We start from the raw sequence: 22,160 nt of genomic DNA, 5'->3' as shown, positions 1-22,160 counted from the left end.
TTCCCATCCACTACCTCTCCACTTCTAACTTTCACAGAGAATGCTTGTCCATTCATCTTTGAATATTTGGAGATTGTGGTTAGTTGGCAACTCAGTTCATTGTTTTAACATGCTCTGTTGCTTTGCTTTTAGTCTGAGTTTCTGAGGAAAAATCGGGATCCCTCCCCATGCTGAAGTGTTTAAAAGGGTCAGAATCAAGTTGTCAGTTCTCCCCATTTTAATTTTTATGTTGACGTTTGGCAATTTGGCTTTCAATGTCAAAAGGATCAAATCCTATGTCAGTTGTGACCTAAATGAAAATAATTCTGCATAGTCTTCCTCTGTCAAACACAGTAAAAACAAAAGCAAGAGAAAATGATGGGAGAACAGGTATCAAGAACACCCTCCCTCTTTCAAATGTGAGCCATTTTGGGACAGGGGGCCATTTATTACTTTTTCTGTGTAAACGGATGTGAGAAAATTTTTGTTGAAAAGCAGTATATACATATGCTTTATAGCAAAAATTGTAAATAATGATAAGGTGTCTTTTGCGAATTCTCATTGCCCACAAAAATGTCAGAAGTTAACATTTCAGGCAGATATTTCAGACAGTAAAACGGTGATTGTTGATACTACATATCAAGCAAAGTTAAAGAACATAAGAACAGCCCTGCTGGATCAGGCCCAAGGAAGCCCATCTAGTCCAGCACCCCTTTTCCCACAGGGGCCCACCAGATGCCTCTGGGAAGCCCACAGGCAGGAACTGCGGGCATGTTTCTTTATGTTTACGTCCTCATTTGGAAAGCACTGGTTTTGTCCTCTTTATCACAGATTCCACTATTTCCTTCATCACAGGCTTTCACTAAATGACTGACAAACAGAAAGTTAGAGGAGACCAAATTTATGATGAATGTCTTGGCTTACACCTTCATCAGCAACTGATGGACTTTTAAATATGTATATGCAGCTCACAAGGTGGCAGTTAAGGATACTTAAATTTGGTTTCCTCTTACTCTCTCTGTTGCTAGTCATCCTTTTTATATTGTGTGTGTGTGTGTATATTTCATGACTGAGTGTATCCTTCCAGGATCCAGAGACGACTCCTGACAAGCCTGTTGTTAAGTTGCTTCTCCATTTTATCCTGATACATAATGCCCCACTCCACACACTGTCTCCCCACCGTGGTTTCCCAATAGATCGTTTCTCTTTGGTGTGAGGACTGCTTTACATTACTCTGTGCTGTGCATTATCCTTCTGTCTGGGATATAGACATGCTGTTATCACACATATATTGTAACTGTTATCACTAATGTAAGTTGTAAACTATATATTTTTAAACAGAAGCTGGGCGGCTGTCTGTCAGGGAACTGCTACTACTATTACTACTAATACACTGCAATAAATAAGATGGTTTCCTGTCGGTAGCAGAGGGCATACCGTTGCGTGTCGGAGGTCAATCCCTGGCGACTCTGGTTCATTCCGGGCAACTCCGACCAAGTTTCAGAGCCCCGGGTAGAAGTCATTTTCTACCCAATGGCCCTAAGAAATGACCTGCCCCTCTCTGCCATCCTTCTTGAGCTGCTGGGAGAAAGCTCTGCAACTTCAAGGGTGTGCAGTTGCTCAGGGCGATGCCGAAGGGTACCGGCTGTCTGGGACATGTAGCCATGTTTGGGGATAGTGCTTTGGAGCCGAGAGGATAATGCTGTCGGTTCACCACCCGGGGCAACAGCACTCAGTCCTCCAGGTTCCAGGTGCTAGTCCCAGCAGCCCCTGATAGGGATGTGTGCGAGCCGGCTCAGTGCCTCCTCTGGGAGGCGCCAGCATTCGAACCGGCGTTCGATTCCCTGTTGCAGGGAGCACTGCTCATGAGAACAGCCCTTCTGTATAAACGCGGGTGTGGAAGGAAATGTTGCAATTCCTCACCTTTCCAAAGTGCAAAAAGCAACGAATAGCTGGAGCATAGGAAGCCGCCTTATACTGAGTCCGACCCTTGGTCCACCTAGCTCAGCATTGTCTACCCAGACTGGCAGCGGCTTCTCCAAGGTCGCAGGCAGGAATCTCTCTCTCAGCCCTATCTTGGAGGTGCTGCTGCCAGGGAGGGGACTTGAAATCTTCTGCTCTTCCATGGAGCTATGGCCTCATCCCCTGAGGGGAATATCTTGCAGTGCTCACACATCAAGTCTCCCATTCAGATGCAACCAGGACAGACCCTGCTTAGCAAAGGGGACCATTCATGCTTGCTGCCACAAGACCAGCTCTCCTCCCAACTAGCATGACAAGAGACCCGTCTGGAGGTGTACTGGCCTCTGCACTGCTGTTTCCTGGCCCTGCAAAATTTTCAAGAACTCCCTCGTTTAAAGCATTTGGCATTCACAGTAGACTAGAAAGATGCCTGGGAGGGGACGGGCTCTCTCTCCATGTCCTCCATTATCGTCAATCATGCCTCCTGGGTATTGAGCACAGCCCTGCAGTGCAATGCCAACTGGAGATCAGCACAAACGCTTCTGTTTCACGCAAACAACCTGGCGATAAGGTTGGGAATTTATTACCACTGCTGCCTGGAACCTGACAGTTGAATAAAACGCTTACAAGAAGGATCACCTTCTTGGCTCAGGATCTGGTATCAAAATCATCACTGGAGAGAAACTTTATAGGACTGAATACACGGCAGATTGCAAATGGTGTGCTGTTGCTCTTCGGTTTCTGTTTTAAGATATGATTCCTTGGTGAGTAAAAAATGTCTAAAGGGTTCTCTTGGGGCCCTTTGATTCAGCACAAGAGTGGCATTTGCTGTTGGGTGCAGAGTTCGGCATCTGGATTTTGAAGGAAAAAAAGACAAAGTTTCTGGTCCTGATGAAAATGGGGGGGGGAATAGTGTGCGCTCCTTTGCTAAGCAGGGTCCCCCTTGGTTTGCATTTGGATGGTCGACTACATGTGAGTACTGTCTGCTGTAAGATATTCCCCTTCAGGGATGGGGCCATAGCTCAGTGGCAGAGCATCTGCTTTACATGCAGAAGGTCCCCGGTTCAGTCTCTGGCAGCATCTCTCAGAAGCTTTTCACACGGGGCTTTTGAAGCCCTTTAACTCGCATCTCTTCCGGAATGGAGGGGGTGCATCCACATATCGGCTAGATTTATCCTGAAGTCCCTGTGAGTTATTGGGCAGCAGTTCACACACAATTTGGGTTTTTCACTGGGCATTGGAATGTAACCTGATGTATATCCGGGGTAAAAAAAACCCACTATTAGTGTCGAGGTGTTTTTTGGACAACTTTGAGTTTGCAGTAAAGCTTCCCTGGAAACCCACGGTAAAACCTGCTGTGCGTAAAAGCACCAGGTAGGGCTGGGAATAGCCTTGCCATGTCCCTCGGGATTTAGGGTAGCCCCCGGAATTTGTCCCCTGCACCTGGCTGCTAAATTCCACCTGGATTTACCCAGATGTCAGATGTGCCACCCGGTTTGCCCGAATTTTACTCTGGATCCGAACACGTGAGAGGGGGAAAGACTCCTGCCTGCAACCCGGGAGAGGCACTGCCGTTCAGCGTGGACCATACTGAGCCAGATGGACCAAGGGCCTGTCTCAGTAGAAGGCAGCTTCCTAGGTGCCTATGAGCCGGAATTAGCACTGATTGGTCGAGGCCTCACCAGTCACAGCCCACACTCACGGTGGTGAGTTGGAGCTGGATGCTGAAGAGGCAGGTTGGACCAGCACTCAGCCCTGAATCCTGCTGCCGCAGGACTGGGGCTTGAGAGAGGAGCCCAAGGACAGGCTCCCCCAGGAAACTCCCCCGTGTAGGGCTGTTGTCATATGGAAAAGAGGACAGGCATCCTGTGCCTTCAGTCGATGGAGAGAAGAGGAAGTTGCCCGCTGAAATGGCCTCCTCTTCCTTTTTTGGTATCTCTTAAAGGAGGCCCATTCTCTCTTCCATTTGGCAGTCCTACCGAAAGTAGTATTCTAAACCCTGTTTTTTCTCTGTGGCCATGATGCAGAAGGGTTTTTAAAAGGAAAGCGACTGCTTGTAGGAGATGTGTGGTTGAATAATTAAATCAGGGACTGCAGAGAGTGGAGGAGTCAGTGGATTTGTCAAGCCACGGAAGTGTAATCGCAAACCCTCCTGTAAAATTAATAGGGCCAAGGCAGAAACAAACACAACCAGCTCCATTGTTTGGGGAACCGGATACTTATGAATGACACAGAGGTACTGTAGAACTCCCCTGGAGCTGCTGAAAGAGGAGCGCTTTTCAGTGTGCGGGGGATAGATGGGTCTCATGAACCAGGCTGTTCTCAAGATCCGATGCTTAATCATCTTCAATCACACTATTGTGAATGTTGTTTTGTGCTCTGTGTTGCTCTTTTTGAATCAACTGCAGGTCTGTGCGCAAAGTTCAGGGAAAACTGCACAGTCAGCCCAGCCTTTGAATCTCTAAAAAATTATGCTGCAACTGTGTATCATCAGTGTATTGTTTCAATTAATCATGATGCTGATCAACAAAATGAGTTGGCAGTTAAATTTTTATTATTAATGCAAGCACTTATTAAAAACTGAAGGGGCAAGCTCCATCTTGGGAGAGAAATTCCCTCCTGTGTGTGAGAGAACCTCTTCCAAGGCAAGGAAGTGAGAATGCCTCTTTCAAGATGATACCAAGAAGAAGAAAATTCCTAACCAATAATCAACAAACATAAATTTATAGAGGACCAAGTGATTTTTTTTTTACTGCAAACATTTAAAATAACTTATAGTCAATGCACGAATATATATCACCCTTTGAAACAGCTAGAGTGCTCATAGTAGAACAGCTTAGGGCCTCACATCATGAGGGGCCTCTGAACAGAAAAACATGATTACATTTCAAGTTTTACATTTAAAGGTATTTCTAATGCAAATAGGCTTTCTGCAAGGTGACTGTTTCTGTTACATTATTAGCTTTTCATTGCATCTTTACCAGATAAAAACAAAGCTTTCTTATTTCTATTTGCATTGTCCTCTTTGTTAGAATAGCAATTTTGGGGGGGAAATGCTTGGGGCCTTTTAAATTCCGTGTATGCCTCAGCATGGCATAATCTGGCCTTGCATGGTACCCACAGGCATTAAAATCAAACAGCAGAAAATAAAACTTGCCAGTGGTCTCAGTGGGCACAGAGGCCTCTCTGCCAATCCAACGGAGGCTTCCAGGCAACAGCAACATTCTAGACAGTGGGTGCCTTTTGCCCAGAGTGCCTCATACAGTGCCATGTCCGTCACCACAGGCAAGGAAGGGGGCCCACCAGAGACCAGGTTGCTGAGGGGCCCCTTCAGACCTGGAGCAGGCCCTCCCTTGGGCTCACAGACACCGAGCTTCACCGTCCAACCATGTCTGTGAGCCCAAGGGGGGAGGTCTGCTCTGGTTTTCTGATCTCAGGGGGGGCTCCTTGCTTGCCTGTGGTGCCAGATACCATACTGAATGAGGGACGTGGGCAGGTGCAGGAAAGGGCGGTTGGCAACCGCCACTTGCTAGAATATGGTGGTTGTTGCTTCTAGATCACCGAGAATGAAAGGAACTCATGTCCACTGCCATGAAAAGGATGGAGGGCACTCTATAGTTGCTGGCTAGACCCAGTCGTCCCCAAGGGACCCAAGCAGGCCTCAGCAGTTGACCAAGGTGCCTTGTACTGATGTTGGCTCTGCCCAACTTCAGATCTGTATTTAAACGGCAGCCCCCTTTCCTGAATGGCAAACTGCTTCTGAAATCTAATTGGAAAAGCCAAGTTCATTATGGCACAGAAGAAGCCAGTGATTTAAAGTCAAAAATCCCACTAGGCTCGCATAAGTCCCTTGATTGAATTCATGTGCCCAGCGATGTCAATGCTGAAAGCCTGCAGGCATGCAATAGCTTTGAGAAAGGATGCCAGAACCAGAGGCACCCATTTCTAGCTTCCATCAAATTCAAAATGACTTTGAAATAGTCAATTTAACATAACGAGGCAATTGCTATTAAAGGCAATGCGTCCAAGTTCTGTAATTAACAATATTTTAATATCAAGCCGCAAATGGACTGTGTGTCCGTGTCCAGGGACTTTAGTTTGCTACAATTTTAGCATCGCATCAGACAAATTCTGTACAGCTGCAACCAAGCAGAGAAAATTATGCAAAGATTATTTATTTAGCTCGCAAAAGCCTTTTCTTCTTCACTTCCTATTAGAATCCAAGTGTCTGGACTCCAGTAAATCATTGGAGATATGCTCCAGGACCTGCGGATATTTTTCCTGCTGATGTTAATGAATCATGCGGAGATGGAGAGTCAGCAGAACTTTAGTCAAGGTAAAAGGAAATGTTTTTTAGAGTCACAGAAATAATGCTGTTTGTGTGTTCCGTGAGCTACAGATATTGCTCTTGATTGAAAGGGAGGTTTGGTTATCCCTTAGTGCGGTGATATTCACTCTATTTTTCTTTCTTTAAAAATTTGTGGTTTGACATTTTGTGAAACATACAATTCATAAACCATAACAAAAATAAAATGATATATACAGAACCCAGGGCTATCATACTGTAAGGGCATCTTTCCAACATGTCTAATGGCCTTTTGATGATGAACATATTGGTGATTATTAGCATAATTGATCAGCGGGAACCAGAGAATAGTGCAAGTGTCAGAATGAGAAATTACAGAAGAGACTTGTGGATCTTCACAATTTTTCAAGGGAGGGCCGCTTTGGCAAAAATGTGAGAGCCATTCATTTCCCAGCATAGGCCCCCTTCCAGGGTGATCTTCAGCCCTTAAGAAACATCAGATGGGCTCTGGGAATTATTAGCCAACAATCTGCCTGACAAAAAGGCTGGTCAGTTAGCATTAATGACTCCAAATCCACTATTGTATTGATGTAAGTGCCCACTTATACTTGAAGTGCAGTACGTGCTTTCAAAATTGAACATCTCCCTGTCGGAATTGTATATGTTTGTTCACAGAGTTGATTCTTCACAAGCAGAATCTTCTCTGTTGAGTGTTTGTCTCTGAAGAGGCTTCCGCAAAATGTTCTCATCATCTTCATAGGTCACTTTTGATCCCTTCCCAAAGCCTTTTTCACATTTGCAGTATCTGTCCTTCAAGGATACATGTAACCTAAAGGGCATTCATTTAAACTACTCATGATGGTGCTTTATTTTCTGCCTTTGGAAAGCAGTTCTGTTTACTTCTTTTCCTAGATTTGCCTCCACAACTCCAGAAGACTGTGGTTAGTATATATATATATATATTTTTTTTAAATTAACAAATCTTTTCAGCAACATTCCATAATCTCTATATTTGCATTACAAGAATCGTATTCTATGTATTTATTAGGAAGAAGCCATCGCTGGAAAGTATCTCAATGGTAATTGTGTTGTCACAGTTTTGTGTTTGTTTGCAAAATCCTTCTTACGTTATTCAGGAGTGTATATTAATCTTTTGGTCTGTCTCCCTTGTTTAGCTCTCCTTGATATACTTCATTTCCAAAGGTAATGTATGATTAGCAGTCTTTAGTCTGTATTGAAGTTTGAAGCTGGTTGGAGAACTAGCCTCATGGAAACAAGACTTACTGGAAAATATTGGATGACAAATATGAATCTAGGCTAGGAATACAATCCTAGTTCCCAAGATTCATGTGACAATTTACATAGCTGAACTGCCAATCCTGAGTTCCATTTTTGTGAATTTACATTTTGAAACAGGTTTTTAAATAATTCCCATTAGATAAACGTCCATAAAGTGACAAGTTTGGGATGTCACGGGTGCTATCCAATACAGACCTGTGATACTCATGTCTCGATTGTTCTTTACATTTTTATTGTAAAGATAAGTGCTAAGAATAATACTAATAATAAATATTGCTACTATTAATAATATTATCATGATTAATAACAAATCAATTAAAATGCATCTTTTAAAAATGTTTTATCTACTGCTTATGTCTGGTGGTTTGTTTTAGTTCTCAGTTTTTAGTTTTGCATTAATATCTTTAAATAAAATTTGTAATGTTAAATGTGGTTTTAGCCAGGTCTTTTAACTTGTTTAACTTCATTTATCTTTTACTTTACACTGTATTTCTTTTGTTGATGTTGTGAGATCAGTAGTGTACTGGAGGGGCAGGGTATAAATATTTTAGATAGATAGATAGATGCTAAGCATACAAGTAATGCTAATTGCAGTAATGCTAAGCATGCTACTGAATTAGTATGAACCCATATTCTCATCATATTCTTTTTCATTACAGTGTAAATTGTTGAATACACGTTTCCTCTGTTTTCTCTTACAGCACCAGTATGTGGACAACAGATACGTTTAACAAAATCATGGCATATTTCCATGCTCAGAATATTGTCATTACTTATAGCAATTTGCAGGTTTGTATACATACATATCTATATTGGATGGATAGATTTATAGGAAAACATTTACCTATATAAACATTTAAATTCATGACCCCAGCTAAGGCCTTGCATGGTGGGCGCTGCATTCTGAGAATGCCCTCCATGGGGCAGGCAAGTGCTCTGCGACCCACGCAGGTGATCTTTTGCAACTCCATGGGAGATTATGTGGTGCAATTCTCCGATTTACATCCCCAAAGTCCTCTTCAACATGGCAAGGGAAGACGGGGAGCATCTCTTCAAGCCTGTGGTGCACTTTCTTGGGGAGGCCAAATGACCTGCCTAGTTTGGGATCCGCCAGTTATTCCAACTGATCTTGCATGGGAAATCCTGTGAATCAAGTTCTATTTATTCCTTCAAGAAATGTGGATTTCTTGCCTCTCCTGGAACAAATGTCTTCAATGGGTATGTTAGTAAAAACAGCACTAATCCTGCATCGATCACAGGATGCTGCGTTCCCTTCTCCTCTCTGTTCCATCCTGTTCTTCAGGTCTCTGTCAAAAACTACCTGGAGAGTCTCTTGTACCGACCCAAAGTACTGCTGTCAGAGTTCCAGCAGATGAACCCTCAGCACTTCCAGACTGCAATGAAATACCTCTTTGAAAGCAAGCAGGACCACTTGGTAAGCTCATTTCAATGACAGCACACGAAAGACTGGTCTGTTGGTTTGTTTTTAAATGCCTCTGGTAACTGGGGAGAATGCTGGCCACAGTTCCTAGGAAGTTTTCCACCCGGGGCTTTTGAAGCCCTTTAACTCGCATCTCCTCCAGAATGGAGTGGGTGCGTTCACATATCAGCCAGATTTACCCCAAAGTCCCTGCAAGTTTTTGGGGAACAGTTCACACACAGTTCGAGGTTTTCACTGCGTGTTAAGAGTGTAGCCCGATTTATATCCAGGATTTAAAAATCCACTATTTGTGGGCAACTTTGAGTTCACAGTAAAACCTCCCCGTAAACTCACAGTAAAGCCCACTATGTATAAAAGTTCCAGGCAAACAGGTATTTAGAGGCTTCTTGCTTCTGAGGCTGGAGGTGGCCTATAGCCATCAGACTAGTAGCCACTGATAGATCTATCTTCCATGAATTTGTCCAGTACCCTTTTAATTCCATCCAGGCTAGTGCCCATCAACACATCCAGTGGCAGAGAATTCCATAGATTATGCACCGTCTGGAAAAGTCCTTACTTTTGTTGGTCCTAAATTTCCTGGCCATCGGTTTCATGGGATGGCCTCTGGTTAGGGTTGAAAAGATGTCAGTTTTCCTTTCCCCCCTTCCGCAACTTCCCCCGGGGGCCCCAAACAGTACAACGAGGCTTCTGTTTCAGGCTGGCAGTAGTTCCAAATGGGAGTATTCCCCTTAGGGCTCGAGATACACATTTTGCTGCAGGTCACCTCTTGTTTCTGCTGTTTACTGAGTCAGGCCCTTGGTCCAACTAGCTCAGTATTGTCTACACTGACTGGCAGCAGCTTTCCAATATTTCAGGCAGGAGGTCCTTCCCAGGCCTATTCTGGTCCTTGCTAAGGAGAAAACTGTAGGGGTTCTCAACCCTGGGTCCACAGATGTTGTTGGATTACAACGACCATCATCCCCAGCACAAATGGCCTTCAGCTGGAACTGGGGATGATAGGAGTTGTTGTCCAACAGTATCTGGGGACCCAGGGTTCCGAACCTCTGTGTTAATCGGTAGTAGATCTGGAAGCAAGACAATCTCTCATTTATCAACAGCTGGAGCAATAATGTAGTGTGACCCACAGATACCATCTCTATTGTCACCCACTAGTCAGCCGGAAGTTATGTAGGCCACTTGGCCACTGGCATGGCTTTCAAGTTAATGAAAGAAGATCCTTCTTCTATAGCCTGTAGGCTTCCAGCGGCATCTGGTGGGCTACTGTGTGAAACAGGATGCTGGTCTAGATGGGTGGCCTTGGGCCTGATCCAGCAGCAAGGCTGTTCTTATGTTCTTATTCCTTCATACTTAAAATAAATTTTTAAAAAACATCTCCCATTGAATATAAGGGCGGCCCTCCATGGATCAAAACAAAAGATGCATCTATACCAGCATCCATATTTTCACAATGGCTATCTAAGAAGCCCAGCAACAGGATATGAAGACCCCTCTGTTGCCTCTTATCAGCAACTGATATTATTTGGTGATCTACTGCCTCTGAAGCAGGAGGCTCTCTTTAGTTGGCATGCAGTTAGCTATTGATCTTCTTAACTCTGTCTCTGCAGGAGTTGGGAAACATTCTTCTTGATCTGGCCAGGATAAGAGAGAGAGTTTTCCAAAGCCCAGGGGGAAATCGGACACTCTTCCTGATTACGCTGGAGCGGTGCTTTCTCCTTTTGAACTCGGTGAAATGTGTGGATATATTAAGCCAGGTCCTGCGAACATCTTCAATGACATATCTCCAGCTCCATACGATAGCAAGCCTCCCGAAAGATCTTCAGGAAGATGCTTTTCGAAACCTGTAAGATTTCTCCTTGGCTGTAAAGAATTCAAAGTGACTGTTGAGTTTGTTTTATACACTTGGAACTATAAAATATTTTTGTTTTTCTGGCTGTTTCATTTTCATTTAGTTTTGGTTTTTTTGGAAGGCCTTGGGTTCCCAGATCTTGCTGGACGACAGTTCCCATCAATTGCAGCCATTGTGGCTGATGGGAGTTGTAGTCCAACAAAATCTGGGGGCCTTTTTAGTCATGGGACCTTTGCCTATTTTGACTCCATGGATGCAAAAAAAATTTTTCTTTTTTATTTCCCTTCAAATACAAAATTTAATCCACTTGTTCCTTCAAGATCAGAGTTAAAATGAGCAAAAATAAAAATTTCCCACCCATTTCTCTCCCCTTCCTTCCTGTGCTGCGTCAGGACAGAACATGACCTTCGTTTTGCTTCTCAGTCTGGATTTACAAACCTTCATGAAGATCATGGATGTTTCAAAAGCTAAATTTTGAGAAGCAGTGACTTCTCCCGAGAGACTCCATATATTTCTTCTCCCTTCCTCTTTTACCTAGTTGAAACTGTCATATTGGGGAGAGTCTTTTCTTTCTTTTTTTGGTTGCTTATTCTTTGTCTGTCTTTTTCTGATGTTATATTTCACTATTTTTAAGAAATCCAGAGTGAGGCATTTTGAGTAGAAGTAGGTGGACGTGTTTTATCATACATTTCGTGTGTGCCGAGTCTAAATAGTGTATATAAGAACAGCCCTGCTGGATCAGGCCCAAGGCGGCCTCTCTAATCCAGCCTCCTGTTTCCCACAGTGGCCCACCAGATGCCTCTGGGGAGCCCACAGGTAAAAGGTCTGTGCACGTCCTCTCTCCTCCTGCTGTGGCTCCCCTGCAACTGGGATTCAGAGGCATCGCGCCTCTGAGGCTGGAGGTGGCCCACAGCCACCAGACTAGTAGCCATTGCTAGACCTGTCCTCCATGAATCTGTCTATGCCCCTTTGAAAGCCGTCCAAGTTGGTGGCCACCACCACATATGCCATAGATTACTTATGCGCTGCTTAGCAAAGGGGGACAGTTCATGCTCACTCCCACAAGACCAGCTCTCCTCCGTATATCAGCTCAGTATAATGGAGAACTGGAAGAATTATGGCTGGGCCTCTGCTAGGGAAAGGCTAGTAATCCATCTGTCCTTTTGCCACTTCTGTGTCTTTCAGCTCCACAGTTTTCAAAGACCTCTATGACAGAATATCGGCAAGTGCACAAAAGGCTCTGTATGACTGGATGACTCGGGTCTTGCAGAAATCCTACCATGCGAATGGTAAGTGGAAGGTTGGCAGTGGATTGCCCACTGCCCAGGTGCTGAGAGAGACATGCCCAAGTAGAAGACGCTTCCTGGGGGGATCTCTGGGAGTGATGCAGCGACTCAGTGCAACAGTGAGTCACACGGTCCAGGAGAGGGCGCCAAAGTAGGAGCCATAGACGAGCAACGGGCCGCCATTGGCTCAGCTTCAGCAAGAAGCCTGAGAATGTTTTCACGGAAATTAGTCGGAGAAGTGCTGCAAGGCGAGATCTCGTTCTTTTTTCATTAAAACAAAAAAATGAATATTAAAAAAATGAAACATAAGGACAGCCCTGCTGCCGGATCAGACCCAAGACATCTGTCTAGTCCAGCCTCCTGTCTCCCACAGTGGCCCACCAGATGCCCCTGAGAAGCCCACAGGCAAGCGCTGGGAGGGGCAGGCCCTCTCTCCTGCGGTTGCTCCCCTGGTATTCAGAGGGGTCTTGCCTCTGTGGCTGGAGGTGGCCCACAGCCACCAGACTAGTAGCCCTTGATCGACCTGCCCTCCATCAATGCGTCCACTTTGGAAAAGATGCCTCTTTGTTCTCTCAGCAGGGTTAGAGTTCTGACCATAAAACAACTAGTACATGGTTCTAGATTTTCTGTCCCCCCCCACCCCCTTAGATTTTCCTGTTACAAAAGTGGGCTCCCTTACACTGGACAGAATATGTCAACTTGTCCCTAGAGTATTAAACTTTCTGAAGCCACTGAAGCTGTTCACACAGGCACCGGAAACCGGGCTAAGGAAGCCCAGCCCATTTTTTGGTGCACATGTGTGGCTCCCAGGAGACTCCCAGCGGCACGGCTCTCAGCGGTGGTGTGGCTGCAAGCCTGCTTCGGGAGCCCGCCGCTTAGCCTGAGGTTTGGGTGCGAGGGTTTTCAAGCAGTGGCCTTTATGTATGTATGTATGTATTTTTACATTTATATCCCGCTCTTCCTCTGATGAGCTCAGAGCAGTGGACATGCTTATTTCTATCCTCACAACAACCCTGTGAGGTAGGCTAGGTAGGTTATATGCTTGTGTGTCGGTGCTGCACGGCACTGACACACAAGTAGCCAAAGTGCACCACGTACCCATGCGGCACTCCAGGTGTGTAGGCTGTGAACTACCTGCCCAGTCACTACGCCTCCAAGAGCAGGGTTGCCGACATTTCATTGCCAGAATGAGGGACACAAGTTTGTGGGGGCTGGGAGGTGTATGCAGTGTTAATCAAGAGCCTATCATTGACGTAGATGTAATTGAATTAGATTCTATTGAATGAATGAGGGACACATGCTGCTGTCCCTATAGGGACCAACATGTCATCCCTGAAATGAGCGACATCCTGCACAATGAGGGGCAGTTGGCAACCCTATCCAGGAGCCTCCTGGCCCCGCTCTGTGCTCCCTTCCTGCCCCCGGCAGAAGCTGGCAATTGTCTGGGCAGCCAACGTGGCCACCCAGCAACATGGACGGGAGCGTCTGCGGGGGAGGGAAGCTTTTCACCGTTTCCGCCCCTTGCCCCGTCCCCAGTTGTGAGAATGGGCTCGCTAGTTTTTAAGTTGCGTATTTGTTTACAACAGTCGGTTAGATTGTACGTTATTGTCTTGTGCAAGAACAGTGATGTTTCCTTGCTTGGTGATGGGTGTTTTGGTTTTGTGACTCTCCCAGACTCAGAGGATTCTACTTCATGGGTCAGTGCAGAAAACCTGTGGATTTTGGGAAGATATATGGTTCATCTCCCGCTAGAAGAAATCAGGAAAATTAACCCTAGTGAAGTAAGTAGCCATAAATGGTTTTAATCGTTTTTGAATTGTTTTTAGCATTGTGTTTGAATTGTCCTTTTAAAAAGTTGTTGTACACTGCCCAGAGCCTCTGGATGGGGCGGTTTATAAATGTCATAAATAAATTAATAAACCCTGCATCTGCATCTTGGTTATGATAGGGGTTCCCAATCTCTGGTACTCCTGATGTTGCTGAACTGCAACTCCCATCATACTCAGCCACAATAAATTATGTACTGGGGATCAGTACATAACAAAATAGACTCATCTTGACTTTTTCACAACTTTCAAATGGTTCAGAACCTGAAAGGAAGACGCTTCACTTTGGTGTAGGACTGACAATGAATATTGAGTGCCCTTTGTTAATTTCAGTTCCTAATGACACTCCCCCTCTTGTCTGAACTGCTTAGATGAGGCTGTTCATCAGTTACGACAATGCAACCAAGCAGCTGGATACCGTGTATGATATCACCCCAGAACTGGCACAAGCTTTCTTGGAAAGAATCAATGCTTCAGGATTTGATATGAGAAACACGTCGACTCTGCATAGGCAAGTCACATTTTCTAGCCTGGTTCCGGTTGTTAGGAGAGGCGAGATGTTCCAAGGATGAAAAGCTGTTCCTTTTCAGACAGCAGGCTGCCACCCGACCCTTTTCGGTGTGATAAGATCACATTCTGAGGTGGTTTAGTCTGAGGAAGGCCACACCATGTGATATTTCTGAACATGTGGTTTGGCTCCAAATAATTTGTTATGAGCTGGCTGTCCCATATTAAACGTTATTGTTATTTATTTCCTTTTTTAAAAAGAGTTCTACGAGTTGTTTACATAGGAAAATAAATAAGATCGTGTCCTGTCCCAAAATCTAAATCTAGACATTTCCTGCCTCACAATCTAAACAGAAACGTAAGGTAAACACCAGCAACGGCCACTGGAGGGATGCTGTGCTGGGGTCGGATAGGAACAGTTTCTCTCCCACTGCTAAATATAAGAGAATCACTACTTTAAAAGATGCCTCTGCTCAGTTAGCAGGAGAAAATAGCATTTATGCAGCATGCTTAAAAGGGCAAAGCAATTCACATCTCTCATTGTGTTCTGCAACCCTGCAAAGCAGCTCTGAGGCTACCCAGTGAGCTAGCTAATAATAGCTTAAAGGCTTGGGAATGAATCAAGCAGTCCCTGGCCTGAAAGTGCCAGTTCCATAACTCAGTCTCTTGGCTACTGTGATTGCCACCAGCTGCTCTACCTAATTGGTATCCACAGGTCAAAGTTGAGGCAAATCACCTTGGCATTCTCTCACCCAGATTAGGTCTGCTGGTTTGTTTTTATGACGAGCTGGACCAGATGGACACCAGTGTCGCCCGGGCCTTGCTTCATCAAATGATTAAATGTAACCAGCTGATAGGCTTCCAGGCTGACGTTCAGAAGGTGGGTATCAAGCTTATTCTTGTGGACAGCGGCCAACATGTTGCACAGTGAGATGCAGGCGGTTCTCTCAGTGGTTCACCTGCACCACTGTGAGCATCTAAAAAATGTTGTCGGGAAGGGATTTCAAGGATCCCAATTCTAACAGAGCAAGCACGTCTGAGAAGAACCAAGCCCATTAAGACTCTCTTCAGACAGACATTTAAGATCTAAATACTTGTAAAGGTTTGTTAAGGAAGTTATGTACTTGGATGGAAAGCCTGGAGCTTTATGTCTTCATAATGCTAGAGCAGACAGGGAGGGGGTGGGGAATGCCACAAGCAGGTATGAAGAAAAGGGGGAGAGATGTGAGAGTCTCAGTCCACCAATCAGAGGAAGCCAGAGCAGAGAGAGAGAGAGGGCAAGAGTCCTGATCTAATCTTGCCCTGTAGGTTTCACTGTATAACATGTCAGCCCCTGTTATGTCCTTTGATTTTGCAGAAGGACAAGGCTGTCCAGGTTTCTCCTGGAAACTTCCTGAAAGGTGAACTTCTTGAAGCACTTACTCCTGCTGCAAATCTCTTTTCAGAAAACTTTGCGTTTCAACAAAGAAGCTTTGGAGACACGACTCTGGAAAATACAGTCTTGTTTTAGCATCTCCTTGTTCTTTAGTGCCCGACTCCATCTGCTTTTTCTGTGGTTTCAGCTCAAATCCCACCTTCTTGACGTTGCCCTGCAAAACCAGACTTTGAATGATACCCTAGGGTCCCTCTCGGACGCAGTCGTGGGTCTGACAACCAGTCAGCTGGAATCTCTTTCGCCTGAGGCCGTGCACCTAGCCATCCCGACATTAAATCAAGTGTCTGGATGGGCCAAAAGCCAAATCATGATTTTATCCAGCAAATACCTAATGTATGAAAAGGTATGTTTGGGGATGGTGTTATGAAGAGAACAAGGAAACAAGTCGCTGTGTTAGCCCACTTGGACAAAAAAGCCACGCAGAATACTGCTTGGTATTGAGCTCGACTAACTGGACTGCTGGCTTTGCCCACCCCCACCAGAAATCCCTGCAGATGCCCATGCCTCACAGTGGGCAGCACCAACAGTTGGGCGCTTCTTTAGCAGTGGCCGCCATTTTAAATTGTCTGTGCCCTCACCCAGTGCAGGAGGGTGGGATATGAAGCACTTAACACGGCACCACCGCTGAGAGAGACATCATCTGCTCCTGCCCACAATCACTTGGGAAGCCAGGGCCGGATGGGGTCGTTTCCTGGGTGGCAGTGGGTGCCCTCCCTTCCTTATCACTGCCCTTGTAGTGATGCTGAAGGAGAAGCGTCTCCCCACTCCCTTCCCCCCACCAGTGGTGTCCAACCACCTGGGAAAGCTGCAAGGAGAACGCACAGTGTGTGTCCCCCTATGTCCCCTTCTGACCTTTCCCGGGCAGGTGGACACCATTGGGAGAGCAGACAGACAGATGCATTGTGTTTAACGGGCTGACCTACAGTTATCTTGCTCTTTCTCTAGGCTTTATCATTCCATAACACCAGCCACATGGGTGCGCTGGCGACTGGGATTAGCACTGCTGCGTTCCACAGCATGCCCCCCAAAGAGCTTTCTCAGGTGGTACGAGGTGCCCTAGCTCAGCATGCCGCGGATTTGTCACCTGCGCAACAACATGGGATCCTCCGGAAGGTAACCTTGCATGCTTCTCAGCAGGGATGGGCCGACGTGGAGGTCTCTGGGACCGGTGAAGGCCGGTGTTCCCTCTCACAGGGATTCCCAGACGTTGTCTGGAATCAACTCCCAGAATCCCCAGCCAAAGGCCACTACAGCTGGGATGTTGGGAATTGTAGTCTGCAACATCTAGGAATCCCTGTTAGAGGGAACAGTAGCCAAGACCCACTCTGGTTTATAATTTGTCTTGGAATAAACAGAGCTATTTCTTGCTCATTCAGATAAGAGGTTCCGATTCTCCATAAGGTGGTATTTCACTGCATTTTAATGGAAAATGTTCTATGCCATGCATTGAATGGGTATGTCTGAGCCATGTTTGTTTGTTTGTTTGTTTGTTTGTTTGTTTATTTCTCAAGAAATTGAACATATGACATGACTGTATACTCAGTCAGGTTTCATTTAGCCTTTGGGGTGGGCATCTATCTTCTCATTCTATGCCTGGCTCAGAAATCATGGTCAAATCTTGGTTCCATGTGATGTCGCTAAACCTCAAGAGTGTCATGTGCCTCCCCTGATTCTCCTCTTTAGCTGCAATTAAAAACAGCAACAACCACCAAGATCAGTCTTGACGTCCAAACCAACCCATCTTGCTTGAGATAAACTGAGATTTGAAGTGGGTTTGTATCTTGGTTTATTTCAGGGGAGCTGGTTAGAATGGTTGGAGGGGAGAGTTTGATTCCGCAAAGGATGCATGTGTGAGGAGAGAGAGCAGCTCATTAAGAGTACCTGGAGGCTGACGCTTAAGGTCCAAAAGGTTTCTCGGGAAATTGCATGCTAGAATAGAAAACCTGTGTCCTGCATCTTGCTACCTCAAGGGGTTGGGAAAAGGGAGGAAGAAGGAAGTGGCCTGAGAATATCAGTCGACCTGCCAGGTGAGCTCAGAGTCGAGACAAAAGAGCTGGATCTAGAGGGGTGCCTTTACTCCCTCCCTCTACTCTTAAAGCCTCTAGTGGTCAGTAGGATGAGTCTTATCTCCAGCTAGAATAAGTAAGGTTGGTCTCTTCTAGCATCCTGACCAGTGTTCCCTCTAGACAGGGACTCCCAGATGTTGTTGACTACAACTCCCAGAATCTCCAACTGCAATGGCTTTTGCTTGGGGATTAAGGGAGCTGTGGTCAACAACTTATGGGAATCCCTGTTAGAGGGGACCCTGATCCTGACCAAACTTGATTTGGTTCTAACCTAAATTGGAAAGGCGCCCCTTGCAGCAACTGTTAGAACCAGTGGGGACTACAACCAGCCCGATGCTTCTGGCCACCTGTGGGCAGGTTTGCAGACTCTTATGTGAACTGGCCCAAAGGTTCAATGACTTCCAAATCCAAGTGTCTCTCCACTTCTTCTTTTCCCTTTTGCATTTCTGTGTCCTTCATCTTAAGGTCCAGGGAATGAGATCTACATTTTGTTGGCAGAAATGCAAACCAAGCAACCAACAAACCCCACACCCCATGCCCTTTGTTTCATGCCGTGACTCCTAAGTAGGTTCTGTACTGAGATGTTCTTCTCAGGAAATATCCTGAGGCCTGCTGCGTGTGCTGCCTTCCGAATTCAGCCGGCTCTTTTTTACACGTGAAAGTTGGGGGAGTGGCCCAGCAACAAGGCCCTGTGTTTTTCTCTCTTGCCTCTTCTGCAGATGATGGTGTCCACAGAGCTGTCATCGGTGCTTGCTGACATACAAGGCGCCTTGTTTAAAGAAGTGTCTCTTTTTGATTTATGGAAGGAAGAAGGCTTCAATGCTTCACTAGTGAAAGAAAAGGAATTAAGGCAAAGTCAGGTAGTTAACGTTTTTCATATGGTCTAAACCAGGGCTTCAAACTTCGGCTCTGGAGCATAGCTCTCATCATCCCCAGCCATGGCCAGTAGTCAGGGATGATTTAAAAAAACACACACACATATGCCACCCACTACTGAAGTCTCTAGGTGGTTTACGGCATAAAACAAACCAAGAATTTAACAGTTAAAACATAAAACCAGATTAAAATATCCATAAAAACACACCAACTAACTAAAAAGCTTGGCTGAAGAGATGTGTCTTCAGTTGTTTCCTAAAAGTCAACAGGGATGGAGCAGCTCTGATCTCAGCAGGAAGTGCCTTCCACAGTCCCAGGGCAGCCACAGAGAAGGCCCACCTTTGAGTTGTCACCAGATGAGCTGGTGGCACCTTCAGATGAACCTCCCCTGAAGATCTTAATAGGCAGCCAGATTCATAATAAAGAGGGTGTTCTCTTTAATACTGTGGGCCCAAGCCATTAAGGTCTTTATAGGTAATAACCAGCACTTTGTATTTTGCTTGATCAGAGTAATATGGTCTCTGCGGGACGTCCCAGAGACCAATCTGGCAGCAGCATTCTGCACCAATTGCAGGAGTCGCAAACTGAAACTGATCCAATATAACCGCATAAGAGGAGTTACTGGATACCCCTAGTGGAATCCAGGTCAGCTCGAATAGAGATCTTTTGTCCACAAATAACTCATTCAAAGTTACACAGCAGCTAACTGATGGTTCCAAAGCCGGAGCAGAAGGGGCCTGTATAAGTTCCCGCACCACCCTCGACAATTCCACTGGACATGAGCCTGCGGATGCAATACACATTTTTATTTATTTATTTATTTATTGTTGAATTTATATACCGCCTTTCATTAAAAACAATCTCAAGGCGGTTTACAAAAGTTTAAAAAAACACAATAAAATGACAATAAAAATATTAAGCTAAAAATATAAAATCAACCCAAATTTAAAATCTGTAAAATACAAGCATAAAAATTATACACAGGTAAAAACACACAGAAGCAGCATATGCAGAGGAAAGAATCTCTTCTTTGCCGCACGTATTGCCAGAGCATAGGTCTTCAATTGTGCTCTGTGCTGTAATCTGTCAGATTCGATCGGAGTCCTTCTCCACTTGCACTCTCATTGTCTAGTTGTCCTGCTGAAAATCCCCCCCTCGAAGCTTCTGTGCTCTGCCACAGAAGTTCCTGTTGTTTCACTGGCAGCTTCAGCGGGGAATTTCAGTGGGTTAAAAAACACCTACTGCCACATAGTGATCCCAAGCTTCTGTTTAGGTGCTGTTTTTATTTTAAAGTAAATCCCCAACTAGACTGATGCATTGAAAACTGCCCAGAACTTTTAAGATGGGATGGTAAAAAAAAAATGTATATAAAATTTAACATGATGTTGAGTTCCATCTATGTTTTAATTACATGCCTATACTTCTCTCTCTCTTTTAATTTCAGGCCCTGTTTCTGTATGAATTGCTGTCAAAGAAAACATCTCCTTCTGACCTCTTAAGGTACTGGTGCTACATTTTAACCCTTGCTTGGCCAATTACCACTATAGAAAAATTCTTTTCCTGTTTGTGCTGGTCCACATGCTTACTGTATATATTTCTCCTTTTTTCAAACCAGCATCAGCCAGTTAATGAAAGGAGTAACATGTCGACAAATTGAGAGCATGAGCACTGTTGAGTTTTTAAACGTTTTCAATGCTTTTGAGAATAATCTCCACTTATTGTCACCATATCAGGTAAAATCTAAAAATACTAGAGTTTCTGTTTTGTACAAATAGGCAGCTTATCCCCCTGACCTCCCAACCTTTGTCCATAACGCAGGAGGAACTTAGTACTGTAAGTAGAGTTAATTATACTTGATCAACGCTACCTAAAAGTACTTGAGACCCAGCATGGGGTAGTGATTAAAGTGCTGGGCTAGGATCGGAGAGACTTGAGTGTGTAGTGGTTAGAGTACTGGACTAGGACCAGGGAGACCTGAGTTCAAATCCCCACTCAGCCATGAGACTAGCTGGGTGACTCTGGGCCAGTCACTTCTTTCTCAGCCTAACCTACTTCGCAGGGTTGTTGTGAAAGAGAAACTCAAGTATGTAGTACACCGCTCTGGGCTCCTTGGAGGGAGAGCGGGATATAAATGTAATCAATCAATCAATCAATCAAACTGCTTAAGAGCTTTAAAATAAAAAAGTCTTCTTTGCAGATCAATTGTTTGGCTTGGAAATTCTGGACCATCTCCAATACATCGATGCCTCCCTATCTCTTCTCAGTGCTTCCGTAAGCTATTCCTTTTTGTTTCTTCTTACACTCAGTTTCTTCTAGCTCTGTTTATGGCAGGGAAGTGGGAAAACAAGTATGGAACAATCTTTTTTAAAATATGTTTATTTCAGCCAAGTTTCATTTATTCCATGAATTTCATATAATACGTTAATGAAGGCACATCTTCAAATAACCCCCAAGCCTTCAATTTGAATTTTAATAATACTTCACACATATGTAGCCAGCTGTTCAAAAGGCTGCACATTCTGTGGGTGGGATTCTAATCCGTGCATGCTCAACGGCTCTGGTAGTAGTATTCTCATCCTCTCTCCTGCAAAGTCTCTTGAGTTCCCTGAAAAGTCTCAGGAGAATAGAATGAGATGTACCCCAGGGAACTGCATCAGGAGGAAAAATAAGTGCAGGTACCTTACATGAGTGGAGACCTGTAGATTCACGACGGACTCACGCAAGGTGCATGTGCCCAGTTTTGGAGACCTCCCCCCGCCCTTTCCTATTGCAACTTCTGTGCGCATCCCACACTATTTCCAGGGATCCTCTGATCTGTTGACGTGAATCTTTTAAATTGTAATCATTGTAAATCTTTCCTCTAGTGCTGAGTACCTGGAATCCATTACAGGATCTCTTTGTCTCCCTTTTGTGATCAGCATGGGAAAAATTGATCTGGATCATCTTGTTTTAAATGTACACAAGAAAAATGTGATCCTCCAAAAAGTACAGGAGTGCCTGGTAAGAACAGTCAACTTCAGGAAATGAAACTGAGCAAGAGAAGTGGCTCTAAGACTTTGGAACTCACTGCCCCATGAGATCCAGCATATTACCTCTTTAAGCCTATTTAGGTGTCACCTTAAGGTGACTTTCCTTAAACCCCTTTAATTTGATCTGTGTGTCGTCAACTTTGGCTGATGTTTGTTCTGTGACTGTGGTTCTGTTGGTTATTTTATATTTTGATTGTTTGATTGTTCTTAAGGTATTGATTGTCATTATTATTAGAAAGAAATGTGTTATACTGCTTTTCAAGCAGAAAAAGTCCTTAAACTGGTGTACATAGCAAAAGAAT

General features: G+C 44.7%; 1 protein-coding gene across 8 annotated transcripts in view; it reads left to right on the top strand.

Annotated features, from left to right (window-relative positions):
* The window catches only part of OTOA (otoancorin), a 64,819-nt gene that overhangs the window by 18,459 nt on the left and 24,200 nt on the right, over nt 1–22,160 (top strand). For 4 of the 8 annotated variants that reach the window (XM_053276542.1, XM_053276538.1, XM_053276541.1 and 1 more), the window contains 18 exons: nt 6,159–6,277; nt 7,160–7,188; nt 7,296–7,326; nt 7,423–7,450; nt 8,248–8,335; nt 8,850–8,981; nt 10,592–10,827; nt 12,019–12,122; nt 13,794–13,900; nt 14,317–14,456; nt 15,209–15,332; nt 16,015–16,230; nt 16,833–17,000; nt 18,673–18,813; nt 20,274–20,329; nt 20,445–20,562; nt 21,027–21,100; nt 21,694–21,829. In XM_053276542.1, the coding sequence (XP_053132517.1) occupies nt 6,196–6,277; nt 7,160–7,188; nt 7,296–7,326; nt 7,423–7,450; nt 8,248–8,335; nt 8,850–8,981; nt 10,592–10,827; nt 12,019–12,122; nt 13,794–13,900; nt 14,317–14,456; nt 15,209–15,332; nt 16,015–16,230; nt 16,833–17,000; nt 18,673–18,813; nt 20,274–20,329; nt 20,445–20,562; nt 21,027–21,100; nt 21,694–21,829 (2,010 nt within the window). In that variant the 5' untranslated portion in view covers nt 6,159–6,195. Of the gene's footprint in view, nt 1–5,412; nt 6,278–7,159; nt 7,189–7,295; nt 7,327–7,422; nt 7,451–8,247; nt 8,336–8,849; nt 8,982–10,591; nt 10,828–12,018; nt 12,123–13,793; nt 13,901–14,316; nt 14,457–15,208; nt 15,333–16,014; nt 16,231–16,832; nt 17,001–18,672; nt 18,814–20,273; nt 20,330–20,444; nt 20,563–21,026; nt 21,101–21,693; nt 21,830–22,160 lie in introns of those variants that run through there. The other 4 variants (XR_008312024.1, XM_053276543.1, XM_053276537.1 and 1 more) reach the window with 4 other exon arrangements.

Source organism: Hemicordylus capensis, chromosome 13, assembly GCF_027244095.1.
Source record: "Hemicordylus capensis ecotype Gifberg chromosome 13, rHemCap1.1.pri, whole genome shotgun sequence".
Taxonomy (NCBI): Eukaryota; Metazoa; Chordata; class Lepidosauria; order Squamata; family Cordylidae; genus Hemicordylus; species Hemicordylus capensis.
This window is presented reverse-complemented; position numbering and strand designations above follow the sequence as displayed.